General features: G+C 36.8%; 2 protein-coding genes across 2 annotated transcripts; both read left to right on the top strand.

The window, feature by feature from the left end:
• Positions 1,239-7,994, top strand: LOC109822423. The gene is made up of 4 exons (XM_020388615.1): positions 1,239-1,435; positions 2,628-2,780; positions 5,712-5,887; positions 7,598-7,994. Exons 1-4 carry the CDS (start codon positions 1,304-1,306, stop codon positions 7,686-7,688), a joined length of 552 nt encoding a protein of 183 aa, XP_020244204.1. The 5' UTR covers positions 1,239-1,303; the 3' UTR covers positions 7,689-7,994.
• On the top strand, positions 9,592-17,959 carry LOC109821655 (uncharacterized protein At1g04910-like). The gene is given in 9 exon segments (XM_020387826.1): positions 9,592-10,164; positions 11,345-11,482; positions 11,562-11,634; positions 11,710-11,780; positions 11,864-11,998; positions 12,001-12,105; positions 12,192-12,424; positions 16,031-16,507; positions 17,110-17,959. Coding segments are annotated over 9 exon segments (2,010 nt in total). The 3' UTR covers positions 17,315-17,959.

Genomic DNA, 19,343 nt, shown 5'->3' with positions numbered 1-19,343 from the left:
GACGTGGCGAGCTGGCGTCAAGCGGCGACGATAGAGGAGAAGCAGTTCGGGGGACCGGAGGTCATGGTGGCGGAAGTTAAAGACGCATAGCAGTAGGAGGGAGGTAAGGTTACCGATCGGTGAGGGTTCAGGGTTTTGGCGAGAGAGAGAGAGAGGTACAGGTACTGATACTCTGTGGGTGGTCCGGGCCGAGATGATTGGGTTGTGGATGACGGCCCACCGAGTCGAACCGGGCATTGTTCCATTTGAAACGGGGACAAGACTTAGGGCCTGTTTGGATTTGTAAGGGGTGAACGGAAGTTAAGGGACACTGAGAGAAGGGAAGGGAAGGGAAGGGAATGGAAGGGAAGGGAAGGGAGTTCCCTTCCCCTTGGTTACACCCCAATTTGGGAAGTAACAAATTTTATACTATTAGGGGATGAACCAAGGGAAACTAGAGTGAATTAACTTCACCTCCTAAGTGTTCCCAAACAAGATGAATGGAGGTGAATAGTGCCCCTAACTTCCCTTCACCCTCATTCCCCTCAATCAAAACAAGCCCTAAGGGTGTAAGTTATAAAAGTGGTGTTTACATATATAACCCTCAAATCTTTCATATTTTCAAAAATACTCCTCAAATCTTGGTATTTGTAAATTGTCCTCCGATTCTCTGAGATTGGGTTTTTCTGCCCCTACTTCTACTTGATGGCTCGGATTCAGATCCTCTCCACTACAAAAAAAAAAATAGTGGAGTGATCACTACATAATCACATCCATTGATTATCTAGTTAATGGTTGTGATTTTTTCTTTTAGTGCAAATTAGGAATGTGTGCAATACACGATGGTATGGTAAGTGTTAGATTTAGAATGTATCATAACCGCCTACTAAATAATCAACGATTGAGATTAAAAGTAGTGATCTCTCCACTACTTTTTTGTAGTGGAGAGGATCCAAATCCTGATGGCTCTAGCTCTTGAATAGGAAATGTTGCAATTCTACTATAAGTCATTGGAAAATTTTGACATTATCCTACATAGAAGCCAATATTATTTTAGTTAGAGGGTTAAAAAAACCCAATGTAACAGAATATGAGGGGAACATAATTTCGCAAACACTAAGATTTAGGGAATATATTTGCAAATATAGAAGGTGTTAGGGGTATACGTGCGAAACTCCCATCATAATCACGACGATTTAGGGGTCTCTAATATAAAGTTAAGAAAGAGTTCGGGGACTAATATGAAAAAGACCTTTCATCTTCTATAACCATCAAGCTGCCGCCCTCTCTCTTTTTCATCTCCCTCTCACCAGCTACAATAATAATGGATGAAAACAACAACGACGCTTCCTCATCATCGATAGAGGATCTCTACAAGATCGACGTCATCCCATCGGAGCTCTTCTTCAAGTTCCGCAAACAGATCGAGGGCTTCAGACTTGGCCTCAATCTTGAGGTATTCAATCCAATTCAATCCCCAAAACCCTCTTCTTGTTTCATAATTGTGATAATAATTTACCTGTGAGAAATCTCAAGCGATATGCTCAATTTCGTTCGGCGTGTGGAGGAGAGCAACATAAAAATCTTATCTTTTTTTTTTTTGTTGTCTTTTTAGTGCGTGCTTTTGCTTCTAATTATTTGCCCAATTTAGAGAATTTAATGAGTAAAATTGAGCCATGCGATGTTGCGACATTACGACATTAGTTGGAAAAACGCCACAGTAAATAATGATTTAAATATTTGGTTTAAAAAAATTAGATTATAGACAAAGAACTCGAAATAAGTGAGTTTAAAAATAAATGGGGGTAAAACTTTGAGTTTATAGTAAAAAAGAACCATCTGCAGTTTGTGATGACGCCGCATTAGTATGGGGGGAAAAACCTTAACCATTTTGTTTGAAAATGCACGGCTTTTCTAAGCATTTTGTTTCTTAGTAACGCTTCTCACGTTTTCCTGTCAACTTTAGTATATGGTATAGTGGGTTGAGACAGAAAATTTGGTTCAAATCGGCAGGGCAAATGAGTGTTCTTCTCTGATTAGCGAGAAATCTCAAGCTATAGGGACTGCATCTCTTCTGCGCTAAACCTATTTCCATTTGGTATGTGGACGAGTGTATAAAAGTCCAATGTTTTTTTTTAATTTCTTGCTTGATTTTGCTTCTAATTGTTTGCGCAAGTTTGAGGTTTTAATGGGTCTATTGTGAGATAGATTTCGTTTCTGGACTGATGAGCTGTAAATCAAACTCACCAAGCAAAGTAAGTTGGTTTAGTTACTGGGACAAGATGTCTAGATAATTTATTAACTACAGAAAATTAATACAGAATGTATATGAAGAAGAAGGGAGAGAGGGCAAAGTAATGAGAATTAGAAAACCAAACATACTCCTATAAGTTTTTGAATCGATGTGTCATTCTGCTCCGACTCAGTTGCCTACTGTCATTACTAAAAAGAACATGTTTGTAAGTTTGTTGCGATTGCTAGTGGATTTTTGATGAAAAGGTGAAATTCATAGGGTAGGAGAGAGATTGTTTGGTACACAGACTGCTATTTAAAGAGTATGTTTAGTGCAAATGTTGTTTGTTGCCCTTATTGTTAACTAATTAAGTGTGTTGACTGTGTCCCATATGGATTATTTGCATTTTTTTCAGTTCTTTAATCTTGAGAGTAATGAATACGAAGCTAAGATGGTATTGAAGCCTCTGAGCCCTGAGAGGAGGTGGAAGTTCATATACGAGCCAATACATGGGGATATACGATTGCTATCAAAAAAAATTCCGATAACTAAGTACCTTAATCTCCAGGTTTGATGCATTTTTTACTCTCTATTTTATATATCTGTTACCATACTAGAGTGACAATGAGATACTTTAACTTCAGTATTGTGGATAAGGATAATGAATTTCAAAATCCATGTATCAAAAAAGACATATTATGAGGTTGGTTTTACATGTAACCACTAATGCTAGTTTATATAGTTCTATGCTACTTACTCATTATTTCACGATGTGTATTTACTAAGCATTCTCTCAGATATCAAATTGTGTCAGTGCATTTCAGTTGCCAAAGCTCATGTATGTTACTATTATATCAAGTTTAAGAGGCAAGACTTATTGCTTGCTGGTTTCGTTTAGGTTGTGGCTGATTTTTTTAGTCCCTGACTGGAGGAATATTTAAGTTGTGGCTTAATTTATATAGCAGGAATAAGTAGAATCGAAAACAAAATAGTCAAAAGATTATGTGTTGGTACCTTCATGATGACAACCGAGTGATGACTTAGTGAAGATTTGAGTACAATAAAATATAGAATAATACAAGTATATGGAAAGTAGAGAGATTTAAGTTTCATGATGGGCTGTGACACCGATGTTTATTTGAAATTTCACTTCATTCAATCTGCTGTAAAGCCTATGATTTGAAGTTTTTATATAAAATTTATGCTCTCATGCTTCTGTTCATATTGAAGCATAAGCTTGAGTATAAAATCTTCCTTGGTTCAATCTGTCTTGTGATCTCCCTCTCCTCTTTAACTTCACATGTTTCCTGATGATTGTCATATTAAGAAGTGACTGGTATTTGCCACCTTCAAGCATTTATGTACTTCTCTTTCATTTCTAGTCCTTTTTTAGTACACGAGATTTTACGTTTTTATGTAAGCTGAAGTTATGTTTTGCACCACTACATTTTTCATTATTCCTCTTAAAAGGCGCATGCAGCTGGTCCTGAGTTCATGGGGCTGTAATATCATGTTAAAGTTCCTGTCACCAATCAAAACTCAAGGTTATGAGGAGTATGTAGGGACACATCTTTATACTACAACAGTTGCACTTCTCTTCTACTAATTGTTTTATAAAACAAGAATAACAACAATTACAACAAAGCTCAAAAGGAGGTCATACATTTTAGTTGTTGCTCTTGCCTAGTTAAGCTTATTTGCAAAAGTGTAACGGGATCTTGTGCATTAGTGTTGGTAGCATAATCACACCCTTCTACTAGATATTTTATGCATTGTCTTTTTGTTTTTTGTTTGGGTTCGTTATGGTGAGCCTAAAATGCATGGGCACATAGATGCATTAGAACATAATGCAACAAATACATGAGAAAAAATTACACAAAGAGCAACGGCAAAAGTGCATGTCTAATACTTGTTTCTAGAACAGCAAAGTTTCAAATGAAAGTGTTTGTTCTTCATGGCCTCAAGTAGATCTCTTGATAAGTCATGCTTAGAGAAGTTATGAAAAATTTGGTTTATAAGTGCATAAAATGGATGTATGACTTTGAAGTTTGGCATTTGAGTATATATGCAGAACTCAAAGGCACTGTTTTAAAAAACCTCCGCCTAGTCCGCTTAGGCGTACGTCTAGGCCTAGGCACCTAGGCCGCCTAACTAGCGCCTAGCGCCTAGGCGGTATTTAGACTGCCCACCTAGATTTTACGAGCGTTTTGGGGAGCATTGTCTGCTTACGTGGATTGCACCCTGTAGGCCTTGATTGTGATTTTATGTGTCGTAGTCTACACGTCCTCCAAACTCCATTAACCTCCAAATATGAACACCTTCACTACCTCCTTCGACCTTCAGCAAAACCTCATCGACCACCACTTAAATGAAGAAAGAAAAAAAATGCCCAGAAACCGCTTAGGCGTCATAATGTTAGGGGCACACCCCCTAACACACCACCAACCACACCCCCCTCTCCCATCGCTACAGTAAACCGGGCCCCACATGGGATTTTAAAATTTTTAAAATCTCATGTGGAGCCTGGTTTACTGTAGCGATGGGAGAGGGGGGTGTGGTTGGTGGTGTGTTAGGGGGTGTGCCCCTAACATTATTTTATACAATTATACATTCATGATCAAATATTGAATGAAATACCAATAACATTTGTGTATTTCTTTCAATTAAAAGTTTAGTTTTGACCGCATGGGATAGTACGATGTGCATTTTTCAAATATTTAAGTAATGAGTTTCAATTTTCAGGTTAAAAAACCAATTGGTTTGGAACCTGATATTACCAGATAACAAGTTTAGGGTATAAGTAATGGGGAAATTGGGTTTTTCTTTGAACCACATGTGTCCGCGGAGAGTCTATGTCAGACATGTGTCGAACACGGACACGGCACCGAAAACACCGTGTCCGTCTTACTTAGATTAGTCCTGTATTCTACATCACTAGGAGTCTACAGTTATTTATTGGTGGTATCTAGGCTGAAAACCAAATCTGCTTTTGGTATAATCGTGCTTATCCTTTCTCGATCTGTAGCTATTATGTACTTTTTGTTGTTTAGGCACACTACGTGCTTTGTGTCTATATATCTTTTAGGTGATAGTTTTCTGGGTTTTTTTCCCGATATTAGGCGCCCAAATCTTTCATATTTTGAAAATTAGTTCCCTGAATCTTCATATTTTGAAATTAGTTTCCCTTCATATTTTGCAATTTGTCCTCCAAATCTTCATCTTTTGAAATTAGCCCTCCAAATATTTTAAGTGTTTTGAAATTAATCTCCAAAATTAGTTAAAGTTAAAAGGAATATTCCATGCCAAATCAAACAACCACTACCTAGGATGAGTAATATCAAAATAGTTATAAGATTTGTGGGACTAAGTTTAAATTTCAATGATTTGGGGGACTGATATCAAAATACGAATAATTTGAAGGACTAATTCCAAATAACCTTTTTTTTCTGTCTCCTCCAGGTTTGTCAATTATGATAATGTTTTTCTCCTTATGTTGCAGGTTGGCATAGGTCACAGTTTTCATCACAATACAATTGGCTGGAAATGGAAGCTCTCTACCTGTTTGGGTGGTGATGGCATCTCGCAGATTAGAAATAAAACGGCTATTGGTTTATTCCCTGGATTCGACTTGAGAATTGGCTGGAGGGCTGAGTATGTACTTCCGGAGATTCATGGGTATGTTCCTACTTCCATTAACTCTAAACACAACTGTATATAATAATGCAATTGCAAACTATACATCAGAGGTAAAAAATTAGAATCTTTTCTTCAGTCGTTTTAGATTAAGGATTAATTGCACTTAAATACCCTATAGTTTCAACCGCGTTGCACTTATATACTCTCATTTGTGTTTGCTAGCACTTATTTATGGCAGCACTTGTGTTCCTTAAAGTTATTAAAGTTTGCACTTGAATACATGAAAGATTTTATGCACTTAAATATCCAACATTTTTAAAACTTGCACTTAAATACCCTCAAGCTCATAATTTCAAAGGTATTTAAGTGCAAGTTTTAAAAAATTTAGGGTATTGAAGTGCAAATATTGAAAACCTTAGGGTGTATAAGTTTTGCCAAAACAAGTGAGGTCATATACGTGGAAGTTTTAAAAACTTTTGGGTGTATAAGAGATGCCAAATACTAGTGAGTGTGTATAAGTGCAAAGTAGAGGAAACTATAGGGTATTTAACCGCAATTAAGCCTTAGATTAATCAAAAAGCATCCAGTTTGTCCTTTAAGATTAAGACCTAGAGGTCCCTTTTGTAATAGATACCGTGATTAACATAAAAAAGTTATTCTATAGTACCGATAATTCTCTGAAAATGTATTCTATTTCCAACAAGAGGCATCTTTGATATTAGATATTATGATTAACTAAAACATTAATTATATGCTGATTTTCTCTGGAAGTTTATTCTTTTTCCGACTTGTATGCATGTGCTTTATATGTGTGTGCACGTGAATAATATGTATGTGCTCTTAATGCATCAAAAAGCTACTTCCAAGATGAAAGGGTGCATGCAGAAACTGACTAGTAATTTAGAAATCTTCCTATTTCCTATGGGACAATGCCTGTATTTGACAACTGCTAGTTCCCTTTTATATATTATTAACTCTGACATATACTCTTTAGTTCAAACCTAATGCATTGTTATCAATCCCATAGTTGGTGCTAGATATTTTCTACTCCAAGGAAAGACATTTGCGTTAGTTTTCTCGATGGGGTATTCTCATAGACATCCCTTTTTTTCCTTTCAGTTGTCATGTGCAGATAGATGCACCACCAATGTGGACAGTGGTATTACATCTATGAGGTCAGCTTAGCTTATATCAAATGTGTCGAAACTAGAGCTATTGAGTTCAACTTTTCACTTTATTGATTTTATTTAGGGTAAATTTCATAAGACTGTCGTGACTTTTGGGGAGTTCTCTTGGAACTACAATAAAAATTTTTCTATTAGAGAAAACTACGAGTTCTCAAAATTGCAGGAAAAGCACCGTGAACTGTTGGAAATTGTTGCTACACATCATATTAGCAGCTTGGTAACTACAAAATATGAGAACGGAGTGGGTAATATATAAGATACGTAAATTACATAAAGGCAAAATTATCCAAAACACATCACCTGCCATGTTCCTATTAGGTTTTTCTAACAAAAAAAAGGTAGTTTCATGCAGAATCTCCGGCAGATCATGGCAGTTATTGTAAAACTTACCCTTTCATTTACTGCTAAATAAGTTGTGCTGAACAAATAGATATCCTCATTTTATGCCATGGTAACCGAATTGGAATACATTCTCTTAGCTAAGGGTCCTTTCAGTTTTCAAATTTTCATTCATGGTTTGCTTCGTGATTATTTTATGATAAATAGAGCTTTCTGTGTGTAGGGCTGTGGGCACTGGTGAACCCGTTTTTGATATGAACTACGGACGCTTGCATGCATCAATAGACCGAGTGGAGGCCATTGTAAATATGTGAGTCTCTATTGACATTGTTGTGTTTTGATACGCTTGAGCCTTTGAAGAATCCTGAAGAGAACGCAAAGTTTATCCATTTGAGCTCATACTCTAGTTCTGAAGTTTGCAAGATTAAAGCTACTGCGTCATGTAAAGTACAGTCTCAGTTTGTTTATTAACCATCAATTTATGGAAAACTAAAAGCGCTTGGGAAAATTATTGTGCTTTTGTTTCAGTATCATTTCTTCTTTCTTGGTCGTTCTTTTGTAACCAATTGGCCCTCTTTTTTTTTGTCTGAGTGGTTTTTAGTGGCTTTTTACCTTCAAAAGCTATTGATGCTCCTCATAAGATGAAAGATTGCTGTAGTATATTTGCCAGTGGAAATTAGTGGGTAAAAGGGGAAATTTACTTTGAATATGGCTATTAACATGTATAAAGTACAAATAAAATGAAGAAACAATTAAAATATGATAGGGATATTTTGGTCAGTTTCTATAAGTCACGGATCGCTGGCTGCATGTTTGCTTTTGGACACGCTGCCACGAGAACGTTGCGTACCTCCGTCGGATAACGTTGATCCTATCTCCTGTTATTTTGAAATGACAACTTTACCCTCTGATACATAATACCTTCGATAAAACTGTGTGTATGTAACCCAAACAATGTCACATATGCACGCATAATACATTCGATAAAACATTTGTGAATGTGTATACCTCGTATATTACATGTGTGCAGCTTAAACATTTGAAACTAATTGCTATAAGTCAGTGACTTTGATATCAAACATTTGTAATTGAAAGATCTTATCATAACTTTTTTGATATGTTGAACCTGTCCATGAATTCTGATTTAATTTTTTTTTATTTAAACGGCTCTCATAGCAATAGCATAAGTACTTTGAATGTTATTTTCTTCTTTATATCTGCTCTTGTAGCCGTACATTTTTCTCTCCCTCTTATTCGATGGTATGTGTATTCCCTTTTGATGGACGTGATGATGAATTTTCTCTCTGAATCATGCATATATTCAGGTATGTATATGTGATCAATAAATATATATTGATTCAAATATGATAAAAATCATATCCAATCTCTTTGCACTATAGTGTAAGTTTCAGTCCGGATATTTGCATATAAACAAGAACAACGCAGTAATAATGTAGCCTTCATAGTTTAAAAAAAAAAAGAATTGAAATTTAAAAAAATTAGATGAACTGGTAGTTTTTGAATCCTGATTAGAAGTGAACATTCTCTTTCTCAAGATTTTTTTTTTCGTAACTTACAAATAGCTGTTTTTCATGACTTACAAATAGCTAACTTTCTTTGTTGGCAAACGATCTTGATTTTCTTAAATAATAAAATTGTCACAAATTTAAATATCTTGATGTTTTTGGATAAAACATTTATACTAATTCATGAAGCATTTCTGTCGTGCAATGTTATTAGTATTATTTCATTTATTGTTCTTCCAATAGGTAAGAAATTAGCGTATTTTATTTACAAAACTATGCAGCATACAAGCGCTGTCTATCCAGTAATAAAATTTCAGATTTTTTTTTGACGTTTTTAGTAAAAATAACACTACAAGCACACTCTCCACCACATTCTTCACCATACCCCCTCTCCTGCTAAAGTGCAGGGGGGCCCATCTGAGATTTTTTAAAAAATCTCAGGTGGGCCCCCTGCACTGTAGCAGGAGAGGGGGTATGGTGAAGAGTATGATGGAGAGTGTGCCTGTAGTGCCACTCTTTTAGTAATGAGCTTGTTTTTTTCCTTTCCGCAAAAATGAACATATATCTATACTGTGTAGGTGAAGTACTTCATAAGGCAAATAATTAAAAAAATAATTACTTACATGCAATAATTACTACTCCAATCCAATCCCCAACGCCTGTTTTCTTACATATTTAATGCCACAATTAAATGCCAAACTCCGCCAAGGGCACTTTCGTCCAAGGCCTGTTATGGCACCTCCGTAAATTCACCAATCTCGAAGCCCTTTTCCAAACCACGTCCCTCTTCCCTCCTCCCCCTCCCACAAAAAAGGCAGAACTCCAAAAAAGCGCAAAGACAAAAAAAGCTTCCATTAATGGCGATCTCAAAACCCTAGCCCTAGATCTCAGAACCGACGGCGGCGGGATGAGCAGCCCGAGATTCTCCGGCAGCATGACTCGCCGAGGCCAGTCCTTAAAGAAGGGGACGAGCGGCGACCGGAGTCACGATATCGAGCTCCAGATCAACTCTCCGAGGTCCTCCTCGACCTGCGATAGCCCCACCGCGAGATCTCCGGCGTCGGAGGCTGCGGCGGTGGAGGAGGCGGAAGAGAGGTGGCAGGTGAACCAGCAGAGGAATCTGAGGTTTCGAGAGAGGAGAAAGATTGGGAATTTGTTGTTCTTGGTGTTTTGTAGTGTTTGCTTGGTGATTGGGATTGTAAGGATCTCTGATGGTGGTTGGCTTGGACTTAATGGGATTGTAGAACGGCGAGGAGATTATCAGGTGAGTCTCTATTTTTGGTAAATTTGGAATTTTATGTTTGAGATGCTGTTCAGAATTGCATTTAAGATAAAAACTTCTAGTTAAATTGAGAGTTTAAAATTTGCTACTATTGAGACAAAACAAGAGTAAATCAATTGATTTGACTTGGACACTTTGCACCAATTAGGAAAAGTGATAAACTTATAATTGGAAAGAATTAACAAACATAATGGAATTCTGGTTCGTGTAAGAGCATCTCCAACAGCTTCCCTATTTCTCACTTTTGGAGAATTTAGTTAGGTTTTTGGTCCAACAGATTCCACATCTCATTCCCCAAAATAGAGATGGAGGAGAAAAAATGGGGAAGCTTCCCAAAATCTGCAGCATTCTCCAAATTTTTGGAGGAAAAAAAGATTCTTCAAAATGGGGAAGCTGTTGGAGTTGGTGTAAAAATAATTTGGAGAATATGATTTTTGCTTTCCCATTTTGAAGAAAATTTTAGAGAAACTGTTGGAGATGCCCTAAGTAACATCAGTGGGTGTTTCCTTTTTTTTTCTTTCACTTTTTGGGCATACTACTTGGAAATTATGAGTATATAGATAGATTAAGATATATGTTTCTTGATAATTATGTTTAACAAATATAGCTTCTTGATTTATCTGAAACTTTTTTCCAAATATTTTGTTCTTAGTTTGTCTGAGTTTTACTTGTCTTACCAATCAACCAGTCCTTTATTCAGACATATTCAAAGTTCAATGAGCTGTATGTCGACAAATGTCTCATTGATGACACTGGCGTTTTGTATAGCCTGCATTTGTGCTTACTTTATCTAACAAGTAGGACTTGTTCTTATTATACCATTTTGAGAAGCTTTCAAAAGTTCAATTTAAAGAGTAGTTTTCAAAAGTATGAATTATTGAATAGTTTTGGTCAGACAAGTTTGCATGAGAAGTTGGAAGCTAGATATCATGTTGTAATGGGTACTTACAATTTATGTTTGTCTTTGAATTTTCTCAAATATATGCGTGACATTATCCTGCAAACATATAATTGTCAATGCCATTTTTTTGTATTCAACTTCTATACCTAGACTTATTTCCTTCACTATTTTTGTTGTGAATATTTTAACTTCCGAATCCTTTGTTGTATTTTTTATGGACTTCAAAAAAATTAAAGGTGTTAATAGTCGTGTCATTATTAGGATTTATCTGTCACCCAAATTTCTGGTCGACAAGTTCAATCATCTTATGATCATGGTCATAGGGGACTAAGAGATAGTGAACGAACTCTGATGACTGTATCATCAGGAACAGGTGGAGATCAAAGTCGTCCAGTTGAGGCAAGCCATGTTTATCTTATTGTGATTTTTATCTTTGTTCTGCTTGTAGCTCAACTGTTCAAGTTTTTGTTTCATTCAGCTCTCAGGTATATGGGCCAAGCCAAACAGTGAAAATTTCACACAGTGTATTGGTCGCATGGGTCACCAGAAAAGTAAGTTATTCTACATTAGCTGAATTTTTTTCTGCTAATTTCTTTTATTGGCTTCATGGTTTGGATTTGGTGCAGAGCTGGATGTAAACACTAATGGCTACCTACTCATAAATGCGAATGGAGGTCTAAATCAGATGAGATTCGGGGTCTGACTCCTATTTTCAGATTTATATCGGCTGCACGTGAATGCTTACCATAATTTTCTGATAAATTATATGTTAGAATGCAGATCTGTGACATGGTTGCTGTTGCTAATATCCTTAAGGCAAAGCTGGTTCTCCCTTCACTTGATCATTCCTCCTACTGGGCAGATGAAAGGTTCACATCACTTCTTTCGCAGTTACTTCAAACTCTGTTATGGTCTAGCATTTTATTGAGACCTTAAAGAATGAGGTTCAGATAGTCGAGAAACTGCCAGCTGCATATGAAAAGATTGAACCTTTTACTATAACTCCAATATCCTGGTCTAAGGTTAAGGATAATGCTGATCTTTGAAAGATCCATTCTGTTTCTACTCATTAAATACACGTTTGTGATGCTTTAGCTTCTATATTCAGGTCAATTACTATAAATCAGATGTCCTGCCACTTCTGAAACAACACAAGGTTGTGTACTTCACCCATACTGATTCCCGAATTGCGAATAATGGACTTCCTACATCTATTCAGAAGCTGAGATGCCATGTAAACTACAAAGCATTGAAATACTCAGCTTCAATTGAAGAGCTGGGGAACACCTTAGTCTCAAGAATGCGTGAAAATGGAAGCCCTTATATTGCTTTACATTTAAGGTAAGCTCTTCTTTCATCTGAATGCAACTTTCCTATTCTCTTTTAAAAAAATTGTCAGTGTAAATCCATTGTCCATCAGCTTGCTATTCTTTATATTTTTCTTTTCTTTGTCGTTTTTGTAGCTTTATTTTTTCTGGTTTTCTTTTCTTTCTTATGTTTATTTTTTTGGTGGAGGGAAGTGGGGGCTCATTTCATAGTTAATTCTGAGACTTAAATATATGTTCAGAGCACTAAATCAATCTATAAATGAACCTAAATGTCTTGTTTCGACCCTCCAATTAAACTACTCCATTCAAGGACTGGTCTTTGTCATTCCCCATTCAAACTAATTCAGTTAACCACCTCAAGTAGAAAGCAGTTTGACCTCGATCGTTTTATGAATTGATATCTACAGATTGTGTACCGGGTGTACCCTGCCGGGCTGTCCAATAGGCTTTCAAATGTTTTCTTGTTGCTCATACTCTACAGCATGATGTTACGGAGAAATCCATCAAACCTTCTTGTGGGGTTTGAGCTCTAATCAGTTGGTTTGCAACAAAAACTCCTTTGCTTCCAAAAGAAAGAAAAATAGAAAAAAGAACTGTTACTGAGTAAGGCTGCACTAGCATGTAAAGAATTCTCATGATGCCACACTGCTCATCCAATTTGGTGGAACAACTTAAGGCCAAGAGGAGCAACGCGATAAAGTAAAACCCTCCTGTGGACATTATACATCAAAACAAGCTGTGGAGCAGTTTCCGCCATTATCTGCAATAACAACACTAATTTCGGTTTAATTCTCACTCATAAAGCCATATCCAGGACTCGCACACCCCCACAGCACAGTCACAGAGGAGCCAACACACATCCGCGGCCAGACACACACACACACACAATATATATTACTATAGTATATATAGTAATATGAGTATATTATATATAGTAATATATAATATATATATATATGAGAAATATGGGTAATGACGTGGTAGCGGCAAGCATAAAATTTTTTGGTGAGGTGGGGTATGGGCTTGGTATAGGGTATGCTTGGTAACGCTAGAGGAAGCATAAATATTTGTGAGGTGGGTAATGCTTGGGTAGGATGGGTATTGCTTGGTAGTCGAGGTGGGGCCACGAATCGGCGGGCCTCGCACGTCATTCAAATGGGGGACCAGCATTGCAAGCATGGGTTGAGGAGTGCATCGTGGAATATGCACACGCATTTGAATGAGTGGAGGGGATTAATGCAGACATGCACTACGCAGGCACAAACTGTTTTATGTGTTTGGTAGGCGCAAACATACGGCCATTCTCTAAATCTCTGCTCTCTAGTATACTATATACTATATATATATATATATAACTAATATATATAGTAGTATATATATATAGTATATAAGAGAGAGAGAGAGAGAGAGAGAGAGGAGAGAGAGAGACCAGAGAGAGAGTAAGAGACTATACTAGTGAGTGCGAATAATATTTTAACTTGGATGATATTGTTAAAGGATTTTTCTGAAACACAATAGACTTTAAATATTTTAACTCAAATGATTGTGCTATATGATTTCAGTGGTTAGATATTACTTAGATATTAATAGCAGTTCACCTATTTCAGTGGTTAGATATTACTGAGATATTAGTAGCAGTTCCCCTATGCTTCCAGTGAGTAGGATATGGAACACAGTGTGTCTAGGTCAGTGGTCAGGTGGGTTGAGTGTTTTTCATATTTAGAGAAACAATAATTTTGCTTCAAAACTACACATATACCTATCAGACTTTGGCATAGTTAAAAGCATGATATGGGCTTTTTTTTTTACTTTTGTAATGGAAGATATGGACTTGCATATTGTGAGAGTAAAAAAGAAAAAAACTAATATTTCTTCTTTCCCCTTGTTCTTACTTATGAATGATTTCTAAGTTGTAGCCATTTTAATTATTTTGATATCATGATAATCTATGATTAGTGGGCAAGGACTTGAGTATTGTGCTTTGGCAAGGACTCGATGTATTGCACGCAATAATGGTTTAGAATGTAGGCACGAAGATGGTTATTTTGTATGTTTCATCTCGTAATTTAGATATGTGCATTTCTTACTATTCGTGTATGAAAAAAAACTAATTCTAGTAAAATGGTCTCAAAATAAGTAGTTTCTTTCCCGAAGGAGTTCAACATTCTCAAACTTCTCTATGATATTTGAGGTAAATAGCACTTTACACTTCTCTAACCGTTGAACATGGATGAACCTGATGACCCTGATATGTTTTGTTTTGTGAGGTGATGACCCTGATATGTTGAACAGACCTTATTTTTGGGGAATTGTCTTACATATCATAGATGATAACCAACGCTCATTTTTTTCATGTGTGCCATGTTTGAGTCGTGATGGCCGGGTGTCCAATTGCGGTGTTATGTGCACATGCCTGGGGATGGAAAAATCTTTTCCTAGTTGGAGTGTCCAACTAACAGTTTTCAAACATTTAAGACTTTTGTTGGGCTTGAATGATAGTCTATGTGATCTAGGAATGTTGTTTTCTTATGGGTCTCAGCAAGAGAAGAGTGTCACCAGGGGTTTCGATCCAAAGTTCCCAACTTTATCTTTGTCAAGATATCTATTCCTTTATACAAAAGGGAAAACCAGAGACTCACTGGTCATACTACAGTAAATAATACAGTATATTTACTGTAGCAGATAAATAATCAAAAATATGACTGTAGCACATGGGTATACTGTAGCATTTCAAAATGATACTGTAGCAAACGAGATACTGTAGCATTCCCAGAAAATTCAAAGCAGGCATGTTAAAAAAGAGGGATTACTGTAGCAAAAACCCGTGCTTTGCACGGACAACAGACTAGTAAGTGGGAATGGGTAAACAAAAGATGCAAAACGAACACGATAATTTTCAAACGAAACAAATTTTTTTGTGAAAAGCTATAGATGCAAACACCATGAAAGTAACAGCTTTTCTTCCTTAGTATTCCAACACTTTGTTTGCTAAATTGTCTGTGTAGGGATTATTCAGCTATAGATATATAGCAGTCTCAAAAAGTGGCACTTAAGCAGAATGGCCCCTCCCCCGCTCAATTTTGGACTTAAAAGTGAGCTAAATACTGAATTGAATCAGTGTCGATATTAGCTTCTTGCTTTGACAGGGAACCTTGCTCTTACCTTTGAGTCTGTTTCTGTCGTTTTGAAATTTCAACTTAGCAACCGGAACATTCTATAAGAAAAATACCACCTGTGGCTATAAATCTGGCTAGGTTGTGATACAGTAGAATCTCCATGGTTTTATGCAATTAACTACAACACTAGGAATGCATCAAAAGCTTGAATCTAGCAAGAGATCTAATGTAGAAAAGGACGTGCCCTTCCTATTGCCGTCTGCATTTTGTTCTTTTATGAGCATTTTGTGTTCTTTATGAAAATATACAGCGGAAAGAGAAGCAAATAGAAAGTTTAATTCCTATGATTGCTTCCCCAAGTATCTAATCGGACTCTTATAAACAAATGATTGGAGTCAGACCCTTGTGCATAAATAAATGGAGGAATTAGCTACCACACTGCTGTCTATATTTAACATTTCCTCAATATGCACATCTTAATTTCTATCTTCCCGGTATTGCAGATATGAAAAGGACATGCTTGCCTTCACAGGCTGCAATCATAATTTGACATTTGAAGAAGCCGAAGAATTGCGTCAAATGCGCTATGAAGTCAACCATTGGAAGGAAAAAGAGATTGATGGAGTCGAGAGGAGGAACCTTGGAGGTTGTCCTTTGACTCCAAGAGAAACTTCCCTTCTTCTTAAAGGATTAGGGTTTCCATCAAGCACAAGAATATACTTGGTGGCTGGTGAAGCCTTTGGAAATGGAAGTATGCGATATCTGACTGATGACTTCCCCAATATCTACTCGCATTCAACTTTGTCTACAGAAGAAGAACTCAGTCCTTTCAAAAATCATCAGAACATGCTTGCTGGATTGGATTATGTTGTTGCTCTTCAGAGTGATGTTTTTATTTATACATATGATGGAAATATGGCAAAGGCCGTGCATGGACACAGGCGCTTTGAGAACTTCAGAAAAACCATAAGTCCTGACAGGTAACATACATACTAATTCCTGTCTTGTTTTATTTTCTTTATCTGATAATTTGGTTAATTTTGGATTGAGTATTGGATAAGCAGTAAATTACTGTAAAATGTCAGTAAGATGAGATCGCTTTGTAGTTTCATCATGAATTGTGAATCATTTGCATAATGTTCGTCCTTCATTAGCAGTTGAAGTTTTAAGGTTGAATATGAAAATCTAGTTACCCAATATTTGAAGTTTACACACGACAGTTTAACTAAGCTAAATATGTTCTATGTGGTAAAATATACAATTAATTTTGCTATGTTCTTGGAAATTTTCTAGACATATATCTTTAAATTCACACTAACAAATATTTGACTACACCTATTGGTGGAAAATATTATTTCCATTCTGGAAATGGAATGAGGAGGAACCCACTGATAAGTTTTCAGTAAGTTCCTCTTAACATTCAATAATCAAGGAGTACGTGAATGGAAGAGAAGATTTATGTACAATGTGTACATGGTGATGAATATCACCACCCTGGTTCATATATTGAACTTGCTGATGGTTTAGGGTTTTAGTCCTTTTGATTTTGTACTCGAACTGAATTCACTTGCATCTCCTGCAGGTTAAATTTTGTAAAACTTGTTGATGAGGTAGATGGAGGGAATATCTCTTGGAAGAAATTCAGTTCAAAGGTGAAAAAACTACACAGGGACAGAAATGGCAGTCCATATTTTAGAGAGCCTGGAGAATTTCCAAAGCTGGAAGAGAGTTTTTATGCCAATCCTCTTCCAGGTTGTATTTGTGAAAAAAAACATAGACCAAAATAGAAAGGCTTCCAAAAGGCCATGGTTTTCTCCTCGCATCCCATTTCATGGGACTCTGATACATGCACTGAACCAGTTCGGGTATATAGAAATTCTTTCCAGTAGCTGTAGGTGTTATTTTTCACTCATATTTATCATACATTATCAAATATGCCATTATTTTGATTCAAACAATAGTTATCTACTGAAGAAATAGAATCGTAGCTTTTCAGGGCCTGTACAGTGAAGAGGTTGAATATCATCATCGTACTTGAAAACTGGAGGTTGAAGGAATTGCTGCAGCCAAGTCCTTGGATTGTTGGCTTAACTTGGCTGCTACAGTGAGAAAAAAGATATATACTATTCTTACTGTACAATGGGATCAAGTCTTAAGACAAATCTATGCTTAATCCGCAAGTTCTAATTTCATTTCTCAGAAAGAAGAAAGATGCGCTTAAGAGGAGATTCTTTTGTGAATACGGTCAATTATAGAAGGATTTGATTGTTATTCATTAATGTTATACATAATCGGTTGATGTAATTTTGACCATAGTGTATTCAATTTGTTGACATCTGTGTTTTTTGTTGGAGGAATACAATACAATTGTATGAATCTTGTGATTCTTGTGCAAGTTTCCAGATATTAATGCTTATGAATTCTTCATTTTAGTTAGTTTTTTGTGTCTTCGTAGCTGATGTTGCATTCTTCTTGGCCGATGTTGCTTTCTAACCACCTTGGAATCTCCTGACATAAACACATGGATGTTTAACAGCACAAATAACTGTATACATTTATGAAAACACAGTTTTTATGTATTGGAGATAAATAGCTGTTCTATTTTCTGTTTGATCATAATCGGTATTTACTATGGAAAAACCATCATGGCAAGACCCAATCATATATTTATGCACACTTACTTTTTACGTGAAAGGACACGGAGGAGAGAGGAGGGTAGATGGAGGAATGAGTATGGGTGAAGGAGTAGGAGGGCGGAAATGAGACGGAGGAGTAGGAGAAGGGCGGAGATGGGGTGGATGAGGAGGAGGAGGAGGAAAGAGGAGGTTGTTTTGGGCGTGGGTCGAGAACCAAGAGTTTGTATAAGATGAGCCAAATTGCATAGATGGTTGTTGGCATAGCTTGGCGAGAGCTGCTTGATCGAGTTATAGCACATCAGTGGCTAAAGTTGTAGGTGGCAGGGTGGGGGCTGTCAGATGAGGGCACAGCACAATGTGTAGTTTGTTCATTAAGGGTGTAAACAGACGCGGGGTGGAGACTGTCCACTGAGGGCGTAGACAGAAGACACGAGGTGGAGGCTATCCTCTGTTGAGAGCGTGCATAGAGGATGCATGGTGGAAGTTAAGTCTGTTGAGTTCGCGAGTGGTTGTTTTTTTTAGCTGATCAGATCTGTTCCAATTTGAGAGGGTAGCAGTGAGTGTGATGAGGGGTGATGTGTTGGTGAGGAGGGTTGGCTCTGCTTGCAGGCGGGAGCCATTGAGGCTTGCGGTGGGTTGATTTCCAGGCAAATGTGGGATTGTTTTAAGGCAGAGTGTTATCTCGAGGCTCTCTGGGATCAAGAGGTGGCTGTGATACCATGATAAGCATAGAAGAAGGCTTGATATTATTGATGAGCATGATACATATATTTATACAAGGTGGAGACTTACTATGGAAAGCCCTAATATAGGTAGAAAATAAAGGAGAGAATATGCTACCTATTATAAGATTATGAAGATAGAATTTTGGAAGGGAATATGCATTATTATGTTAACAAGACTAACATATCTGATAAGTCTGCAGTCCTAGCCGCCCAGATCCGATAGTATAACGAGCAACTTTCTTTCACCAGTATTAAAATTGAATTGAAGTAGAAAAATGACTATTACAAAGTCATAGAACATGCATTAATAATAAAAAAGATCAAGGATAAATTGTAGATAATCCCTCATCTATAATCCATATATCCAGTAGTCCTTGTTATTACTTAACTCTTTTATATTGGCTGAGGAGGTTATCTGCGCTTCAAAATGTAATTCTAGACATGATAAACGTTAC

Source organism: Asparagus officinalis, chromosome 8 (assembly GCF_001876935.1).
Source record: "Asparagus officinalis chromosome 8, Aspof.V1, whole genome shotgun sequence".
Classification (NCBI taxonomy): domain Eukaryota; kingdom Viridiplantae; phylum Streptophyta; class Magnoliopsida; order Asparagales; family Asparagaceae; genus Asparagus; species Asparagus officinalis.
The sequence above is the reverse complement of the archived record's forward strand: the minus strand, read 5'-3'. Positions and strand labels throughout refer to the sequence as shown.